We start from the raw sequence: 17,500 nt of genomic DNA on the forward strand, positions 1-17,500 counted from the left end.
AAGTCCAAGACTGGAGGTGTTCCACGCTCGCGTACCCGGCCCTAGGAACCACACCAGCACAGAGAGCACAGCAAAGCCACACACCATACTGTCCCTGTCTCTCTGTGTCTCCCTGTGTCTCCCTGTGTCTCTCTGTGTCTCCCTGCCAGGACTCCAGGATGTGCTTAACTTCAGGGTTACCTGTCTTCTGAACTCTCTCTCTCTCTCTCTCTCTCGAGAAATAAATTGAGATCTGACAGAGAGGAGAGAACGTGTGTGTGTGTGTGTGTGTGTGTGTGTGTGTGTGTGTGTGTGTGTGTGTGTGTGTCTGTGTGTCTGTGTGTGTGTGTGTGTGTGTGTGTGTGTGTGTGTGTGTGTGTGTGTGTGTGTTGTTTATAGCCATATCTTTCCCGGTGGTGTTTTGCAAGTCTTGTTAATTTGGCACTCTATAGCAGAACTGAGCATCTCTCTGTCCCCGCTGTTGGTGTTAATGTTGCGCCTCTGTGCTCTAAATGAACAGAGTAGGTGTGTGCGCGTTTCCGTTTCCCTGCAGTCACCGCACTGGTCAGAACTCCGTTTCCCTGCAGTCACCGCACTGGTCAGAACTCCGTTTCCCAGCAGTCACCGCACTGGTCAGAACTCCGTTTCCCAGCAGTCACCGCACTGGTCAGAACTCCGTTTCCCAGCAGTCACCGCACTGGTCAGAACGCCGTTTCCCAGCAGTCACCGCACTGGTCAGAACGCCGTTTCCCAGCAGTCACCGCACTGGTCAGAACGCCGTTTCCCAGCAGTCACCGCACTGGTCAGAACTCCGTTTCCCAGCAGTCACTGCACTTGACACTTGCGCAGACCTGAGCAGGCTCAAAGCACTGCATTGGTTCAATGTGAATGTGGAACTGGGATGAAGTCTGTTACATGATGGTGTGAATGTCAGACGCTTTGAGCGATGTATCTTTGAGGTGTCCCCTGAGACTACTGCCGTATCCGCCTTTTCCGGCTTGTAGTGAAGTGTGAAGTGAGTTTTTCTCTCTCCCTCTCTCCATGCGATGGTCTCACTGTCTGTGTGCCCAGTAAAAGTAGAAAAATACGAAATACTCTTTGAAGTAGGACAAAGGCCTCAGATTTGTTGCCCTATAAACCCCCCCCCCCCCCCCCCCCCCCCCCCAACACACACACACACACACACACACACACACACACACACACACACAGGCAGAGGCATATTTATAAGTCTGGAGTTGTCAGTGTTGGCACATTTCTAATTTTGCCTGTGAACTGACATCAGTTTTACCATCTTTTGTAAATAATTAAGAGAAAAAGATGCATACAGTCTGAATCTAAATCAGCGTTGTAGTACATCAAAATAAGGTTCCTAGGGTGTGGGTGTGTGTGTTTGTGGGTGGACGGGTGTGGGTGTGTGGGTGTTTGTTGGTCGTTTGTGTGGGTGTGTGTGTGGGGGGGTGATCATGGTTACATTTTCTCCCTGCCTCTGTGCTGATGTCATCAGAACAAATCTGATCCCCCACATGGCACTGTATGCAGCTGAACAGCCCTTACACACACACACACACACACACCCCTGCCATTCCTCCCTTTGGCTAGTTAAAAGGTTGGGAATGTTTCTTATGGGTCATAATGAAGCAAGTGAATGAGTGAACACTGAGTCTGTCCGCCACACTCCCTCACGAGATCTGCTCAGCTCACCGTAACTGGAACTACAGGACATTTGTATTAGCATAGTGTGCTCTGATTTATCCAGTCTCTCTCTCTCTCTCTCTCTCTGGATGTGTGTGCTGTATACACACATATCTAGGAATTTATTTGCACCCCAGTGTGCGTTCTCTCCATTTGCAAACAATTATTTCCCCAACCTCAGTGTTACACACACACACACACACACACACACACACACACACACACACACACACACAGGGAGCTTCCTGTGGCTCAGAGAAATGTCTGAATTATTCATAATGACACTGAGCTGACGTTTGCATGCAATGATGTCTCACCCATGGTTATGCTCGCTGCACACACACCACACTAATCAGCCACACACACGCACACATGCATGCAGCACGGCCCGTTATCTCACACACATTTAGTAGCATTTTCTCATTTTACTAAGAATCATTCGGTTTTCCTTTCCAAATCACACAGTTCTTCCAAACTTTCTCTCTCCCTGCATCTCACACGGCACACAGTCTTCGCTGCGCTCTCCCTCTGTAGGTCATAGCGGAGGTCATGGCTTTGCTCGGGTACTGCGCTTATCCTGCGGATCAGTAATTAAGGTGTGATGGAACAGCAGGCTGACTCATCTATCCGGAGTCCTCGCTGGACAAACTACCGCTAACTGCTGTCAGCAAAATAGTGCACTCGGATGAACTGAGCACAGGAAAGTTTGAACGTCCAAGTCGTCGGAGTCTCGTCGTAGTTGTGAAGATTGTTGTGTGCTTGAGTCTTTTCTGCTGTGTGGATTTTTTTTCTTCTTTCATTAATTTCATTGCTTTATTTCTTGAGCCGCTCACAAAAAAAGACAAACCCCTCTCATGGGATTGTCTTTCATCTTTTCTCTCTCTCTTTCATAATTTTCATCTTCTCTCTCTCTCGGTCTCTTTCTGCATCCAATCAATTTCAATTCAATATAACTTTGTCTCAGAGACAATGTTGTCATAGCGCATCATCCTCACACTACAAGCACAAATGGCTATATTGACAGAGGAATGCCTATATTGACAGTGGGTGTGGCTATGGTAACTGTGGGCGTGGCTATGGTACCTGTGGGACTGGCTATGGTAACTGTATTCACAGTGCAGATATTGTGGTATTTTGTACAAAGAAAAGTGTGAGTCTGTCTGTGAGTCTGTGTGTATCTGTCAATGGGTTAACAAAGGATCTGACAAATTTGCCCAGGCAGAGATGTGTGGCATTCCTCAGCTGGGGTCTAAAACAGTGGTGTGTGTGTGTGTGTGCGTGCGCGTGCCTGCATATGTGGTGTGGGTGTGGGTGTGCATGTGAGAGTGTGAACAGTCTCCATAACTCCTCGTGAATCCAACACTGCTGTGCACAGTGCAGGCGGGCACCACGTAAACCCCCAGACACATGCGTTTATCTTTTGACTCTGCTGGAGCAACATGTAACATCTCCCACACTTCCAGCCAGCCTGCGTTCTTTCCATCAGGGGAGATTCAGGGGGGTCTGGGGGAATGTTTCCATGCCAGACCTGCCGTCTACTGGGCTGGAGCCCCCTCGGATCCCAGCCCAGACTGGGCTGCTCTGAATGCAGCTGAACGCAAAGCCGACCAGATCAATACCCTGATGTGTTGCAGATGTGGGTCTCTAAGGAGACGGTCTTGCGCTCCTAGTGTCCCCGGGACCATGTGACTTCTGGAGGCCAGTCTCGTGGGGGGGGGAACCTGGTCTGCATGTTTAACTAATGTAGCTTTTGACATTACCAGCTTTCTCGCTCTGCAAACCACTGCTGTATCTTAACCGTATGTGCGCGCCACACGCCTTCCCAACAACAGCAACAGCAACAGGAGTGAAGCGGTGGCCGGAAGTAATTCATTTTCGAGCAGATGTGGTGGCACGAAGCGATACCAAACTAAAAACGTCAATGTGAAACACACGGGCTGGCAGGTCGGTTAGCTATGTGACTACTTAATACGCTATAATTGTAGTTATAGAATGGGAAGGTCATCTGGCTATGCGTCAGTCACATGCTCGTGTGGCGGCGCTCGTTTGGAATCTAGTGCACGGCGGGAGACGCTGCGCAGTTTTCCGGGGGTGGTTTTGAGGTCAGCCCCGAGGTCCGTCCCGTGCTGAGGCTGTGCTCGGCATGCCAGACCCTCCCCGGATGTACACGAACCGTTTTTTATTGCAAAAGGAGATGCGCTTTGTAGCCACATCGCACCTCTCACCGAACTCGTCCTTTGAGGAAAACGCGGAAGGGCTCGCGCTCGCGGGCATGCTAAACCGCCTGCACCTTTCACTCCCCTGTTTCTCTTGTGCTGACTTCGTTTTTATCCCAGTTATGTGACTTCGAAGTCACCTTTTTAAAAGTAATTTGGAACACTTAAAAAGGTCGCTTTAAGTACGGTTTTAAGCTTTGCTTTAAAAAAAAAATCTATGCGTTAAGTCAAATAGGCCTGTAACTTCATCATTAGTTCTCTTACATTGCATACAGTTGTAATGTTACTGTTGGTGACTTTTTTATTCACGGTTCTAAGGCTGGTTCATCATTATAATGAGATGAATAATTATTGCAGTCTTTACATTTGCATGGCTGAAACGACGGCTAGAGAAACCAATCCCTGATAGACGCGTGGCGCGACAGTGCACTCTGAGCAGCAGACACACACACACAAACAATATCATCATATTTTAACAGCAAACTTCCAAAACGGAGCAAGACTACTGTTATCGCAAAACATCAAATCTTACGAGGGGCGGTGTGCGTGCGCATGCGCACGTTTCTTTCTGCTTCTATTTTAGTCCATCCCACACACACACAGTAGGGGGTGAAATAACAGCAGGGATTCGTCACTGCAGAATTAAAGACTAGCCTCTCTCCCCAACAGCCATGGAGGCAAATCTGGGCTATTTTAGATCTCAGCAACATTCACCCAGCAATTAGTAGGATGAGAAAATATCCCAGAAGAGGCAGGTGCACTGTGTGTGTGTGTGTGTGTGTGTGTGTGTAGGTTTGTCCTCCTATGACCATACACTCCTGTTCTGGGTGTGTTCCAGCTTAGATACTTAATCTATGGATCTGCTGTGCTTGTGGAGTGTGACTGGATCAGAAATTGCCATTATGGTTAAATTCTCTCTGTCGCTGGTTCCTCCAGCCTGGGGCATAACACCCATGCTTTCCCTTGTGTGTGTGGAGTGAGACCCCCTTGCATGCTGAGGCAGAACAGTCTCCACATATGATCTCTGGCAGTGCACACACACAGTGCACAGAGGTGTGGTGCAGGGCTGAAACACTTCCAGACTGTCACAGAGAGCTGAAGAGGGTCTTCTGTTTCCCATATGTGGTAGGCCAAGTTCAGACTTCTGATCCCAGCTCAGCTCCTCCCATCTACAATTGCGCAATTCATTATGGTATGAAAGGCAAAAACTGATTTGAGATCAGTTATTTCAAGAAGTATGAAAACTGTGATTTTCATTAGAGTAGGACCACTGTTCTGTGGACAGTCTCAAATAGTAACTTAAGGTACTTGAGGTCAGCCAAAAAAACAGGAAACCTCCTTGTGGATCAGCAGTCATTCACTGAAGGGGTTTCTGAATGCAAGCCAGGCATGGTGGGGTTTTGGCCGTGTGTGTGTGTGTGCGCGCCCTGTTCTCCCCTGGCTGGGCTGTACAGCCGACCGTCTGTCTGAGTGACCATGAGACACAAGTGTGCTGTCAAGGGCCTGCTGCTGCTGCTGAGAGGCTGTGAAATATTTTTCCAGCGCCAGGTCTGATCCAGCGCCAGGTCTGATCCAGCGCCAGGTCTGATCTAACACCAGGTCTGATCTAACACCAGGTCTGATCCAGCACCAGGTGTGCAATTGCCAGCTATCCCTCACTGCAGCCTTGCCCTGCTCTCTGACCATCGGTCCATCCATCCACAACAAATATACAAGACAAAATGGGCGTGTGTGTTGTTGTATGTGGGAGGACTGAGTGTGTGTGTGTGTGTGTGTGTGTGTGTGTCTCTGTTTTCCTTGTTGCCTGGTGCTCAATCGGTGTTGGTGTCTCTCCAGGTTGTGTTCTCTCTCTCCAGGTTCCAGCAGTGAAAGAGAAATAAATAGAGGCAATACAGCCTCAAATAAGCCAGAGAGAATGTGTGGAGACGCAGGGGAAGAAGGGTGCGTGCGTGCGTGCGAACTCCCCAAAACCACAGTCTGGCTGAGTACTCACTGCACCATTAAGGACAAGGTCATCTGTCTATAAGAAACCAAGAAGCAACCATCTGTAATCTTATAACAATCCCTTGCCAAATATCCCTCGCTCTGCCTCTCTGTCTGCCTCTCTGCATATGGACTACCACGAGTCTGCTGTTTGTGTCTTAGTCATTTAATCTTTGTAGACACAAATTTATAGAGACATGAAATTGTATTTGACCATTATGTCTCTTAAACAAGCACTGGGGTCCTCAGTAACATGTGTGTCAGAAGCTGTCTGATCCACCCTTAAAGGTTCTTGACAGTGCAATCTAATGTAACGCTGTCATCCTGGTCTGACGCTCTGAAATGTCAGCTCCATCAGTCTTTCGGAACCTGACGGCACATCGTGCAGTTTGCCAAAGACGCCGCCGGCCTCGTGCCGACGTCTCGGGGGGGCTGAGGTTCCTGGAGCGCGGGCACGACGGAAACGGCATCGTTTCTGGAGTGAATCTAATTTCTCCAGGAGATGAGATGCTCTTGGTGGATGATTCTTTCTCTCTCACTCACACTCTCTCTCTTTCTCGCCTACTGACCTGTTTCAAAAGGGTGGGTCTCTGCTCTTTTTTAGTGCTGCAGAAAATTCAGGTTGAACTATAATCTCTTATTTAACACACACACACACATATGCATGCGCGCACACAGATAGAGCGTGTCCTGTTAATCTTTGCTTCCATCACCTCCTGGGCTCTGGCTTGTTCTGGCACACTGGGACTCTGCGGGCTGAAGTGGAATATCTGTGTGTTTTTAAATCCTTCCTCATCTAGAAATGCTTTAATGGGATTGTTTTATTAGCGGTTATGGCGCTGGTGTAAGCCTGTTCTGCTGCCTGATGCTCTTCACTGAGAGCGCTTTCATCTGGTAGAGGAAACATGACATGTGTGAAATAGATAATCCTCATGTGTACCACAATCAGAGTCGTTTCAGTCGCTATTATACAGTCATCTCAGAACTAAATGGTTTTGTGCAGCTCTCTGGAAAGCTTCGCACCCTGTGGTTAAAGGTCATGAAATGGGCCTTCAGATCGGTGGATGATGCAGCCTGTGAGGGGATTTAAGCGGTTCTCCAGCCTGTAGTGGTTCATGGTCAGACGACGGCCCGTCGCAGTGCTTCTAGAGTATCATGGCCAGTTGTCATTTGTGTTGCCTGATTTTCTAATAGTGGCCATAAATCACTGAACTACGTGGCGGCCGGGTCCAAATGTAATATTTCTGCATCTAAAACGGCCGGATGGAAGTGTGTCCTGGCTCCAGCTGTCCTCCAACAGGAAGCGTGTGTAGTTCATTGCGGGCTGGGGTCACACCCCTGACTGATAATACATTTACCAGAGTACCTCTGGACCTGCCTGACTCCCTCTCTACCAGTTTAAATCTCTCTCTCTCCCTTCCTCCTTCTCAGTATACCAGTCTAAATCTCTCTCTCACTCGCTCGTTCACACACACACACAAACACACACACACACACACCACTGGTTGGTCCTATCTGAGTCCTGTCTCTGTCCTTGGGAATGCTCTCTGGCTCAAGCAGTCTCCCCAAACTAAATATTTAAACAGGACATACTTCTGCCGTGGTTTATTTAACTTTACGTTTGGACTGCAGCTTTTAAACCATTAGACCATCAGCCAGCAACATGGACAGTCCCACCCAGGACACTGAGACACTTCCCTCTTTCACAAATGCCTGCTGCTGTAATACTGCATTTTTCTAACATCTCTTCTGTTGTAGGTAAAAGTCACTAAGCAGCTCGATTCTCTGAAATGTACAAATATTCACGATGCGAAGGTCTTCTCTCCAGGGTCTGTTGGTCGACAGACGTAGTGATGCTCCGTGTAAACAGTGTTGGAAAATGACTCCTCTCTGCACAAAAGATCAGGCGCATGTGTCTCCTAAGGAAAGGCCTTGCTATGCAGCCAATTAGGAGCAACATTGGGAAGCTTTGGCGTGTGGATCGCTGCCCATGGCTGGCTCTCCGGTGGATAGCCAGCACATCTACTGTCAGAGCAAAGCACTGTGGAGCTTATGTGTGACAAATGGACACACAGATCCAGGAACAGAAGCCCCTGTATTTTATGTCAGTGTATATATTCAGACCTCTGTATGATCTCTCTCTCATATATACATAGAGAGAGAGAGAGAGAGAGAGAGAGAGAGAGAGGGAGCACTCTGAACAGATGAATCATCATTGCGGGTGTACTGAGTGTTCTCTATTTATAGGGGCACTTTATTGTTCTCTCAGAATAACTCGTGCTCTTCATCAAATGTCAAATATAATAGTACAATGTAAATTATGGCTCTAGCCCACTCTGTGTTCCATTTCGCACTTTGAGGTCTTCCTCTGCTGGAATCACTGTGCACTTCTCCCCATGCGACTTTAAAAGCACCGTGACCCAGTTCCACTGGTGTGACTTCACGGCAAGCGGCGGTTGACCAAGCCTCCGGTGCACGAAGAAAGAGAAGGACTGAGGGAAAACCTTCCCATCATGCTTTTGGAGATGTTGTACGCTCTTTAAATCGATGGCATGATGGGCGTGGCCTAGCACACCGTCCCCACAGTGGACAAACTCTTGCTTAAGTGGGACATGACGAGCAGAAATAGCCATGTCCCTCAAGAGCCTCTTCACAAGGTCATACGAACACTCCACAGAGAAACCCACCTCTGTGTAGTGTAATGAATGACACAGCCCCCATCTCTCTGACAATCCACTCTCTCTCTCTCTCTCTCTCTCTCTCTCTTTCCCTCTAGCCAGAGCAGTAGTTAACCAGAGTCAGCAAATTGAATTTCAAGCGAGTCTCTATCATTATTCCGCTCAGTACTTAAAATGCAATTTTATCCTTCTGGCTGCGTTAAGCAGGTCTACTTACTGTATAACTCGATGTGAAAGTGAGCGCGTTTACTGAAGCGCGTGGCCAGGCCACTGGCTGCCTTTGGTCCTAAGCGCTGGACTTCTGGGAAGTCCTTTGAAAAAGGCAGATGAGCTGAGGATTCAAACAGTTTTGAATGTGGATTTCCGTGTTCATATTTGTAATCTTCCTTCAGAAGAACTTCAAAGGCTTGGGGGTGGGTTACCCTCATCCCTTCCAAACAGAAGAGGGCCCATGCAGGACCAGGAGTGTGGAACAGGTCTCTGGATTCAGACCCTTCCTTGGTCCCAGGACGCCGTCTGCTTATCTGGTCCCAGAGATGGACAAGAATAGGAACATGAGCGTCCTTCACTAATCAGCTGTTGTGCGGCTCAGCTGTTGTGGCGCTGACTTCGACCTGACAGCCGTCAGCATTTGTTTTCGTAACACGAGTTTGGGTGGAGGACCGCAAAATGCACGAAGATGGCGAAGGTTGTGTTTCTTCACTCCACTCCACTCCACTCCAGCAAGCATTGGCAGAGTTTGCATGACACGCAAGTGTCTTATACTAACTCTTGGGAAGACTTTCATAAGCGTTGGACAGCACGTGCGCTTTCACAGGCGGCGGTTTGGTGGGACTCGCGGCCATGCCCGCGTGCGCGGGGCCCGCGGCTGTGACGAGCGTGTTTTTCGGCACGGCCTGAAGCGCGCGGGCGCGTAATTGATAGCGCTGTGTTTGTATAGGGTTTGGCTCGCGCTCTCGCGGTAACGGAGATCCGATGGTGGATAAGAAACTCACTCACTCACCCCCACGTCCAAGAAAGACGAAGCACCCAACCTGGGTGAAACAGCTCGCTTTACACCGAGTTTACAACAGGTTTTTAATTGGTCATTTATCCACGGATACACGTTTTTGTTTCTTGTTGCAACCTGATGTCGCAGCGTTCCAGTCTTTATGGTGGTGCTGAGTTACCTAAAGGCCCTTACCGCATACTTTTTTTCCCCTTTTAACATGCATCATCCGCAGTATATTACAGCGCTTCATATACTGCCAAGGTTTTCTCGCTGGGTGACTTGGAAGATGTGCAAGTTGACGTCCCGTCTAATAGCGTTTTAGGCACGCTTGTTGCGGCTGTTGGTGAGAATAAAGTGGTCAGAAGATGGCTCAGAGTAAATCAAAAAACAGCGCATAAAGGAATCAGGTTCGTCCTCATCCCTTGTTCGTTTGTTTACATGGATACACTGAGTTAGCCTTTGAAATCGTGTTGAATGGATGTAGAGTGAAATAATGAAGACCGAGACAGGCGTCTTCACCAGGTCTTGTTCTACATGTAGGCACTAGTTGGCACAGTGTGTGAATATATTTGGTAGAAAAGTGTCGTAAAATGTGAAAACCTGAATACACACAAGGCTACTTGATAGAAGCTTTGCTCTAAAAACAAATCTAGGACTTTACTCGTGTTCTGTGAATGGACCAAAGGGTTCGCATGTTTAACCATTTCTATCTTATACGTAACTACAAATGTAAAAGTGAAAAAAGCCACTCTGGCAGTTGTAGCGCTCCATTATTTACAGAAATTGCCGTGCTGCTCTCTGCCCCGCGTATTGTGCCCTGCCCCGGGGCGCTACAGTCTTGGGGAAATTGACTGATTTGCATGCAAATGATTCGAAAGCGCCGTGCATTCAGCGCGCTAATGACACCAACGCGGGACGCTGACTTGCTGACATCACGCTCGTGGCCCATCGCGAGCTCAGTCTCCGCCGGCCAGACGAGGCGAGTGCACGCACCACTGCGCTCCCGGGCTGTTTCTCGGTACGCCGTCGCACCGGAGAGTTGTCCCGCACGACCCAGCCGCTTTTTTCCTTATTGCAGCCAACGGCCAGGACGCGGCCGCCGTCCGAGAGCATCAGAAGTTGAGACGTGCGTCGCTTGGACGTGTTTCCTCGCGCGAATTCCGGGTGGTCTGCGAATTTTGTCTTGACAAAGAAGTGCGGGGCAGACGGTGAAGCACCGTGGCGAAACTCGGAGAAGACGCCGGACCGTTGTGGTTGTTGCGTTTAGATTTGCTGTCAGTTCGCCGAAATGTGGAAAAACCCAGATTAATACCAGGCTGATTCCGCGGAGTAACGTCTCTCCGCCGTGTTCACGGTAAACGGTAAGAATTCACTTCGGATTGCATTTCCTGCATTAAAAAAAAAAAAAAAAACTTTCAGCAGGCTACAAGAAGGATGATGTTTGGCTTGATGAATAACACTGGATTCCGCGATTTAGTTGTACGAAAGAAACATGACGTTGCTTAATCTGTTTCTTTTTTCTACCCCAGCCCACCTCACGTTTCCCCGACTCTGTAATGGGAATGCAAGCCCAACTATTTAAACTTGACCGGGGAACCCGTCAGACCTTTTGGACGTGTTATGCGGCCGGATTGCGGGACAGGGGCCGTCAACTGCCTCCTCTACCACTGCTCTGCTTTTCTAGTCGCTGATGGTTGGGAATCGCAGTCACTCGCTCAAGTTCCTACTTGCGCTTTAGCTGTCCGTCCGTGCTTGTGTTGTCACCGCTGAAGATTTGAGTCCGTTCTACCCAGAGGGGCTCATCCGTGCTGACCGCCTCTGTAAGTCGGATTAAGTCTTTGTTTTCGTCGTCTTGTCGCGGTGCTCTGACCCTCCCGAGGATTGATCGAGTCAGGATCGGGCACTTGGGATTAACACACGGACGGACTAAGTGTGAGCGCAATGTATCTTTTAGAGTGTATTTTTTTTTGGGGGGGGGGGGGGGGTCGTTCCGTCCTTCCTTCGGTAACAACGATATCGCCGTTAAATGCGACACCCCTTTGCTAGATCATCTTAAACGTTACATCAAACAGAATTCATCTTATTTCACGGCGCCTGGTCAATTATATCGATAGATTTTTATCGATCCCCGCCCACGACACCGATGTCCCCGTACAGGTCCCGAATTATTAGCGTCATATGAGTACAAATTTTAAATTCCTACTTTATTATTATATCGTGTCGGTGTCCACGCCGACCGCGTACCGGACTCGGTAGTGTCCGAGTGAGTTTAGAGGGTTCTGATTATTTGTACAGATGGAAAATGTAAACGTTCAAAGGCTGCTGGCAAATAGTTTTCCCCCTTCCGGGAGTTCTCTGATTTTCTTCTGCAGGCTGTGAGTTTTTTTCCCCCCCTTTCAGTGAAATACAAAACATGAGCAGATAGGCAGCAAGCCGTTCTGGGAGTAGAAAACCTTGAAAATGCAGCATATATACAGATTTGGGAGGAAAAAAACTTTCTCTCCTTTCTTCTCTCTCGCGCTCTCTCTCTCTCTCTCTCTCTCAGCTCCAACATGAAGCCTGTTTCATCTGCACAGATGTCAGTAGTCTGTCAGAGGCATATAGTGTACCCCTCTCGGCTGTGTGTTATGCATACACTTCTGTCACCTGCTTGGGGCACGTCGTGGCATTTGCATGTTGCCCGTTACCCGGGGCGTGTGTGTGTGTGTGTGTGTGAGAGGTTCAGCGGATCATGACAGATTGCAGCAGGTGGGCACACCCGATAATCCCTGTCCTTTAGAAGGTGTCGCATGAGTGCACCATAATTGCATCCTAATAATAAGCCTCATTATTAAGGTTGATTGGAGGTGATATTCCATCATATTTAACAGCGATTAAGCCACACGTGCCTCTTCCTGAATCTGATGCCCATGTGACCACTGTCTACTGGAAATTAAGACTGATCCGCTCTTCAGGTTTCCTGCTCTGGGTAAGGTGGCCACGGAACTCTCCGGGAAAACTGATTTCAATGGACTGGGTTTGCCACCCTTCTTGTAAGTCTAATTTTGGAACAGACATTTCAGGTTAGAGGTGAGTAGTCTTGTTTGCGTCCACCAGCTGTACGTGGGTACTTAGCTAAGTGTTGGACTTTTAAATCTGTTCAGTGTGTTGATCAACTTCAGTGTCTTTGAGACGCACATAATGTGTCACGCCTCTGGGCCTTGGGCCTTAGTGAAATACCACCAGCGTTAGAAAAATGGCAGTACACCCAAGTTTCCTGTGAGGTGCTGGGCTTCCCCAAGTCGGAGCAAAAGCCAGACATCTGCTCCTGTCCAAATAACCCGAACGGGCAGCTATTAGGGTGGAACGTCGGCTCGCCTTGTGCTTCCGTGGATAACGGTGCAGCTCGGCGCCTCGCAGGCATGGCACAGTTCCTGAGCAGCTCGGCGGTTGATGCGGCGTGTCTGTCTGGCGGAGCTCTTCCTCCTTAAAAGCTCTGGCTTTTAATTGACAGCACATTCGGGGATTCGGAATTCCGAGTGGAGGGTTTTTGGGCTTGGGAATGCGGGTGGGAGAAAAGCACAGGGCGTAATTCGGGAATGCCCCGGCTTTGAGCATGCCACAATCCGTCCTGGAGTGAAGAGCGAGAGGGACGACACCTTCGGGAGAGAATTCCCCCTTGTACTCCGCTCTTGTGCGGTTTTTCCACACAGCTGCTTGGCCCTGCCTCTCTGATGCAGAGCAGTCCTGGCTGAGTCCCGGCAGAGCTTTCTGGAGCTTCGACACTTCCAGTTCAATGACAATGCGTCTGGGTTTGTCCGTGCTGTGGCGGTTTCCTTTCAACATGCATCTCTTGGATCCTTTTGGACTCGGGAAGGAACGAAGCGGAACCATGAGCCTGAGATGAGACTGGCGAAGCCACACATTCTTCCCTTTCTTTTTTGCCTGTTCTTTGCGTCATCCCCGTGAAGTCGTACTACGGGCACAGTCCATAATCCATTGAGTGGCTTGTTCCGTTAATCGGGGACACGCCAGGTATTATGGGGAGCCCTTCCGCCTTGACAGGAAAAGGAAGGGGTGAGATCATTCCAGTCAGTGCCAACCACCGCCGTGTCGTCGGTGTTGAAGCATTCTGGGGTGGCTTAACCGAGGCCTTCAGCACTTGTTCAGGAAACAGTGCGGCGGATAACGGTGAGTGGAACCTGACGGGAACTGTTAGCACGGTCTCCCTCTCCTTACACGTGTGCTGGCGCCTGATTGGCTGGAGCGTTCGTCTAATCAGATCTAATGCAGAAGCTGTATGTCTGGGTTATGGGCCCACAGTATGTTAGTATTGGGTAGTGGTGTAGTTTAGTGTTTTTAGAACCTTACAACATTGAGCCCTGAATGGTTGGAGTTCACCCACAGTGCCTCTGTGTTCCACCAAAGCCTTTATCAGGACAGTTCACTTTATCACTGTACAGGTGCGCTTGTCTCAGAGGGACATATGGATGCATGTGTTTCTACACTTCATTGGCTCTATGTGGGGTGTGTGTGTGTGTGTGTGTGTGTGTGTGTGTGTATGTGTGAGGCCGAGGCCGAGGCCATCATCTGTCCCTGGTGCCCCCTGCCCTGGCTGCCTGGCGAGTGTCTGAGGTGCTAATGGGATTGGCTGTGAGCAGGACTCTTGCTCAGCCCCTCCCTCTGAGGTGGGCGGGGTTAGAAGATCGGGCCAGCTGCCCTTGAGCGCAGAGAGAGGGGATTGGCACAGCCAGTGTTGCTTTGTTGGAGACTAACCAGACGTAAAGTGTTTGACACTGTGTGTGTGTGTGTGTGTGTGTGTGTGTGTGTGTGTGTGTGCGTGCGTGCGTGCGTGTGTGTGTGTTTGCTTGCTGATGACACAATGTGTTGAGGGTTTTCCTGGGATCCAGAAGCTCACCATACTGTAGCCAAATGTGGCCATGTTGACTGGTAGGGGGTGGGCAGACAGGTGTGTGTGTGTGTGTGTGTGTGTGTGTGAGTAAAGGTTCACTGTAACCTGACGCATGCAGTGTTTTGTTTTTTTGTCTCCCAGCAGAACATACTGTACGTGCCGCGTGGAGGCCTGGAATGTGATCTCACCCTTTTTGTGTGTGACAAACGGGTTTAGTGAACTGAGCTCTCAGCAATCCTACCTTTCTAAAACCAGCTATTGAAAGAAAAGGCACGCTGGGAGATTCATGTTTGAGTAGTTTAAGAGTGAGTCAGCATTAAAGGTGCTTTTCTGGGAACTGAACAATCACCATGGCAATTGCTGACTTCTGAAACTTGTTACCGTGACAACCTGAGCTGGTCTGTGCTTACGACAGCCTTTGGTTTAGACCACGCAGCACTCGCGATTGTGATTTTGTAAGAAAACTTCCATCTCCTTTCTGCTCTTCGTGGTTTTGGCATTCGAGTCAAGTCCTTAAGGTACTTCGTCGTTACCTTGGCATTTTCCATCTGCACTATACTGCCTCCTACTGGGCATATGTGGTCTATGTGTTCCTCCCTGTTGCATTTATAATGACCTGGACAGAGTAATAATCACCTAGGAAGAGATGGAGGATGTGGAGTGTGGGGGTGTGTGTGTTTGGAGCTGACATCACCATTGATCTGGTTTTGGAGCTGGCGTTTGGGAGCTGACGTTCTGGTCTTTCAGTTGCGTGGCTGTCAGCGTCACATCTGAGTGTTGGCTGCACCTCCCTGCGGAGGGTTTGTGTACCTGCGGTGACCCTGGGGTCTTCTCTGCTGTCCCTGCAGGAAGATCTGTGTGCACTGCCAGTGTCCCCGCGAGGATCATGTGGTGAGCATCATGCCCCTGGAGATGGAGAAGACCGTGTCCAAGCTGGTGTACGACTTCCAGAGGAACTCCACGTCGGATGACGACTCAGGCTGCGCTCTCGAGGAATATGTCTGGGTGCCTCCCGGCCTCAAACCCGAACAGGTACATGCACGCGCACGCACACACAGGATCTTATTGTTATTCATTTCTGAGTTTCCCACACTTGTGCATGGAAAAACAGACCTCACACCTGGAAGTCAACATTCCTGTACTCTTTGGCACAGATGTGGGTACACCAGGCCTTTGGGCATCACACACTAAGACCCCCACAGACACCACGACTGCTAGGGTGTGTAGTGGCTTTACAAACAACAAATATGTCCACAGTAGCTTATTAAAGGCTTTTAAACTTCAGTACTTCATAAATTATTACACTGTGCTGAAGGCTGTTTTGAGTAGAAACCAGTTGTAAAACAGCAAGCGGACATGACGTGAGCGTCTCACTCAAGGGCGTGACGTTTAACTACAGAGCTGAGATCTCCTCCACGGGATAACGTCCTGAAGCGGTTCCAACACCTCCCCACGTTCGTTCCACTTCCCTGCTCCTGCTTAAAACAGCACTGGGAACATCTACACAGCTGTAAAGCCTTGTTTTGAATTCAAATACTCATGAAAGTTTGTGGTGCTTTACGACAGCCGCGTTCTTTGTCTCCGAGCGTGCGGCGTTCGAGCCGTGAGCTTTACGAGAGCGCTGGTGATCTCTGTGCTGGCCGCGTTAATCCTGCAGAGGTTCAGGTTCCAGTATGCTCGGGAACCAAAGCAGGGCCTTTATTACTGAAGTGGAGAATCAGATCAATAACCAACAAGCTCCACTGTGTCTATTTCGAGGGGTCAGAGGTCAGCATGTGCGGTCGATTGCCTTTACTCATGACTGCATACTCCCACCTAAATGAGATCAGTAACCAGTATGAACTGAGGCAGATTCACTAAGAGATACAAGTTGGTTACCTGGAGCACAATGAGCTCGGTTTATCAACCGGGTGGGCGGCGACCATTTCTAAAGTATGCATAACTACAGCCAGTTATGTTTAGCCATTTATTAAGTATATATAACTACAGCCAGTTATGTTTGGCCATTTATTAAGTATGCATATCTACAGCCGGTTATGTTTGGCCTTTATTAAGTATGCATAACTACAGCCAGTTATGTTTGGCCATTTAATAAGTATGCATATCTACAGCCAGTTATGTTTGGCCATTTATTAAGTATGCATATCTACAGCCAGTTGTGTTTGGCCATTTATTAAGTATACATAACTACAGCCAGTTTTGTTTGGCCTATAATCATAACTGATATGATCGTTTGGAGCAGTTTCCAGCTTGTTGTAAAATCCCAGAGTTTACACAGCGCCACCACAGTGTTGTGGCATTCTAAGTATGTCCTTCCAGTATTGAGTGCAGCCCTCTTAACGTGGGCAGATGGGTGTGAGGAAGTTGCCGGGATACAAGAAGTCCTGAGTCTGTGCGTGTTATTAGCAAGACATTCATCATTCTCTGACATGTGCAGTTTTCACTCGGAGACAGCAATAACTGGAGGCCGTGAGGGCAGATTTAGGACACCCAGGCATACTGCCGTGAGGGGAAAAGACAGTGAGCTTTCTCCTGCCATCGTCCCTACGCGTTTGCAGGTGGGATCGCTTGGAAGCAGCGGGCAAGCAGGAAAATGCCCCAAACAAAAGCAAAACTGGCACTGATCCCGAACAGACGGAACTTTTAAGATTCCAGCAAGCCCTCGCTCACACGATGGATATTAGTTTAGCGAGCCAGTTCTGTTGTCTTAGGACACCCCCCCCCCCTCCCCGCCCCCAGTGATGAAGGAGCAGATTGGTTGGACGAAGGCTGGAGACTTTTATTATTCAGCGGGCTGTGTAATGCTGCCGGTTGTGTCAGGGGAACGTGTTTGATCCATACTTGTGCGGGTCTGGTTGGCTGAATGCTGTCCCTTGACGCCCCACACTAAAGTGCAGAGTGGAGTGTCTTCTGTAGGCTAGTCATTAATGTCTCTGACAAAGCGTTCCCCAGGACGGAAAATACCAAAGTGGAAAACTGAGATGCAAGACTATTCCATGCCCATCCAATGCCTTGACAATATGGTAATGCAGTTGAAGGAAGCGTCAGGATACAGAGGATATGGGTT

At 49.0% G+C, this 17,500-nt stretch overlaps 1 protein-coding gene across 7 annotated transcripts in view; it reads left to right on the top strand.

Moving 5' to 3' along the window:
• The window catches only part of prickle2b (prickle homolog 2b), a 57,854-nt gene that overhangs the window by 31,177 nt on the left and 9,177 nt on the right, over positions 1–17,500 (top strand). For 2 of the 7 annotated variants that reach the window (XM_035520334.1, XM_035520337.1), the window contains one exon: positions 15,282–15,465. In XM_035520334.1, coding sequence (XP_035376227.1) covers positions 15,282–15,465 — 184 coding nt within the window. The other 5 variants (XM_035520336.1, XM_027016577.2, XM_027016576.2 and 2 more) reach the window with 5 other exon arrangements.

Source organism: Electrophorus electricus, chromosome 20, assembly GCF_013358815.1.
Source record: "Electrophorus electricus isolate fEleEle1 chromosome 20, fEleEle1.pri, whole genome shotgun sequence".
Classification (NCBI taxonomy): Eukaryota; Metazoa; Chordata; class Actinopteri; order Gymnotiformes; family Gymnotidae; genus Electrophorus; species Electrophorus electricus.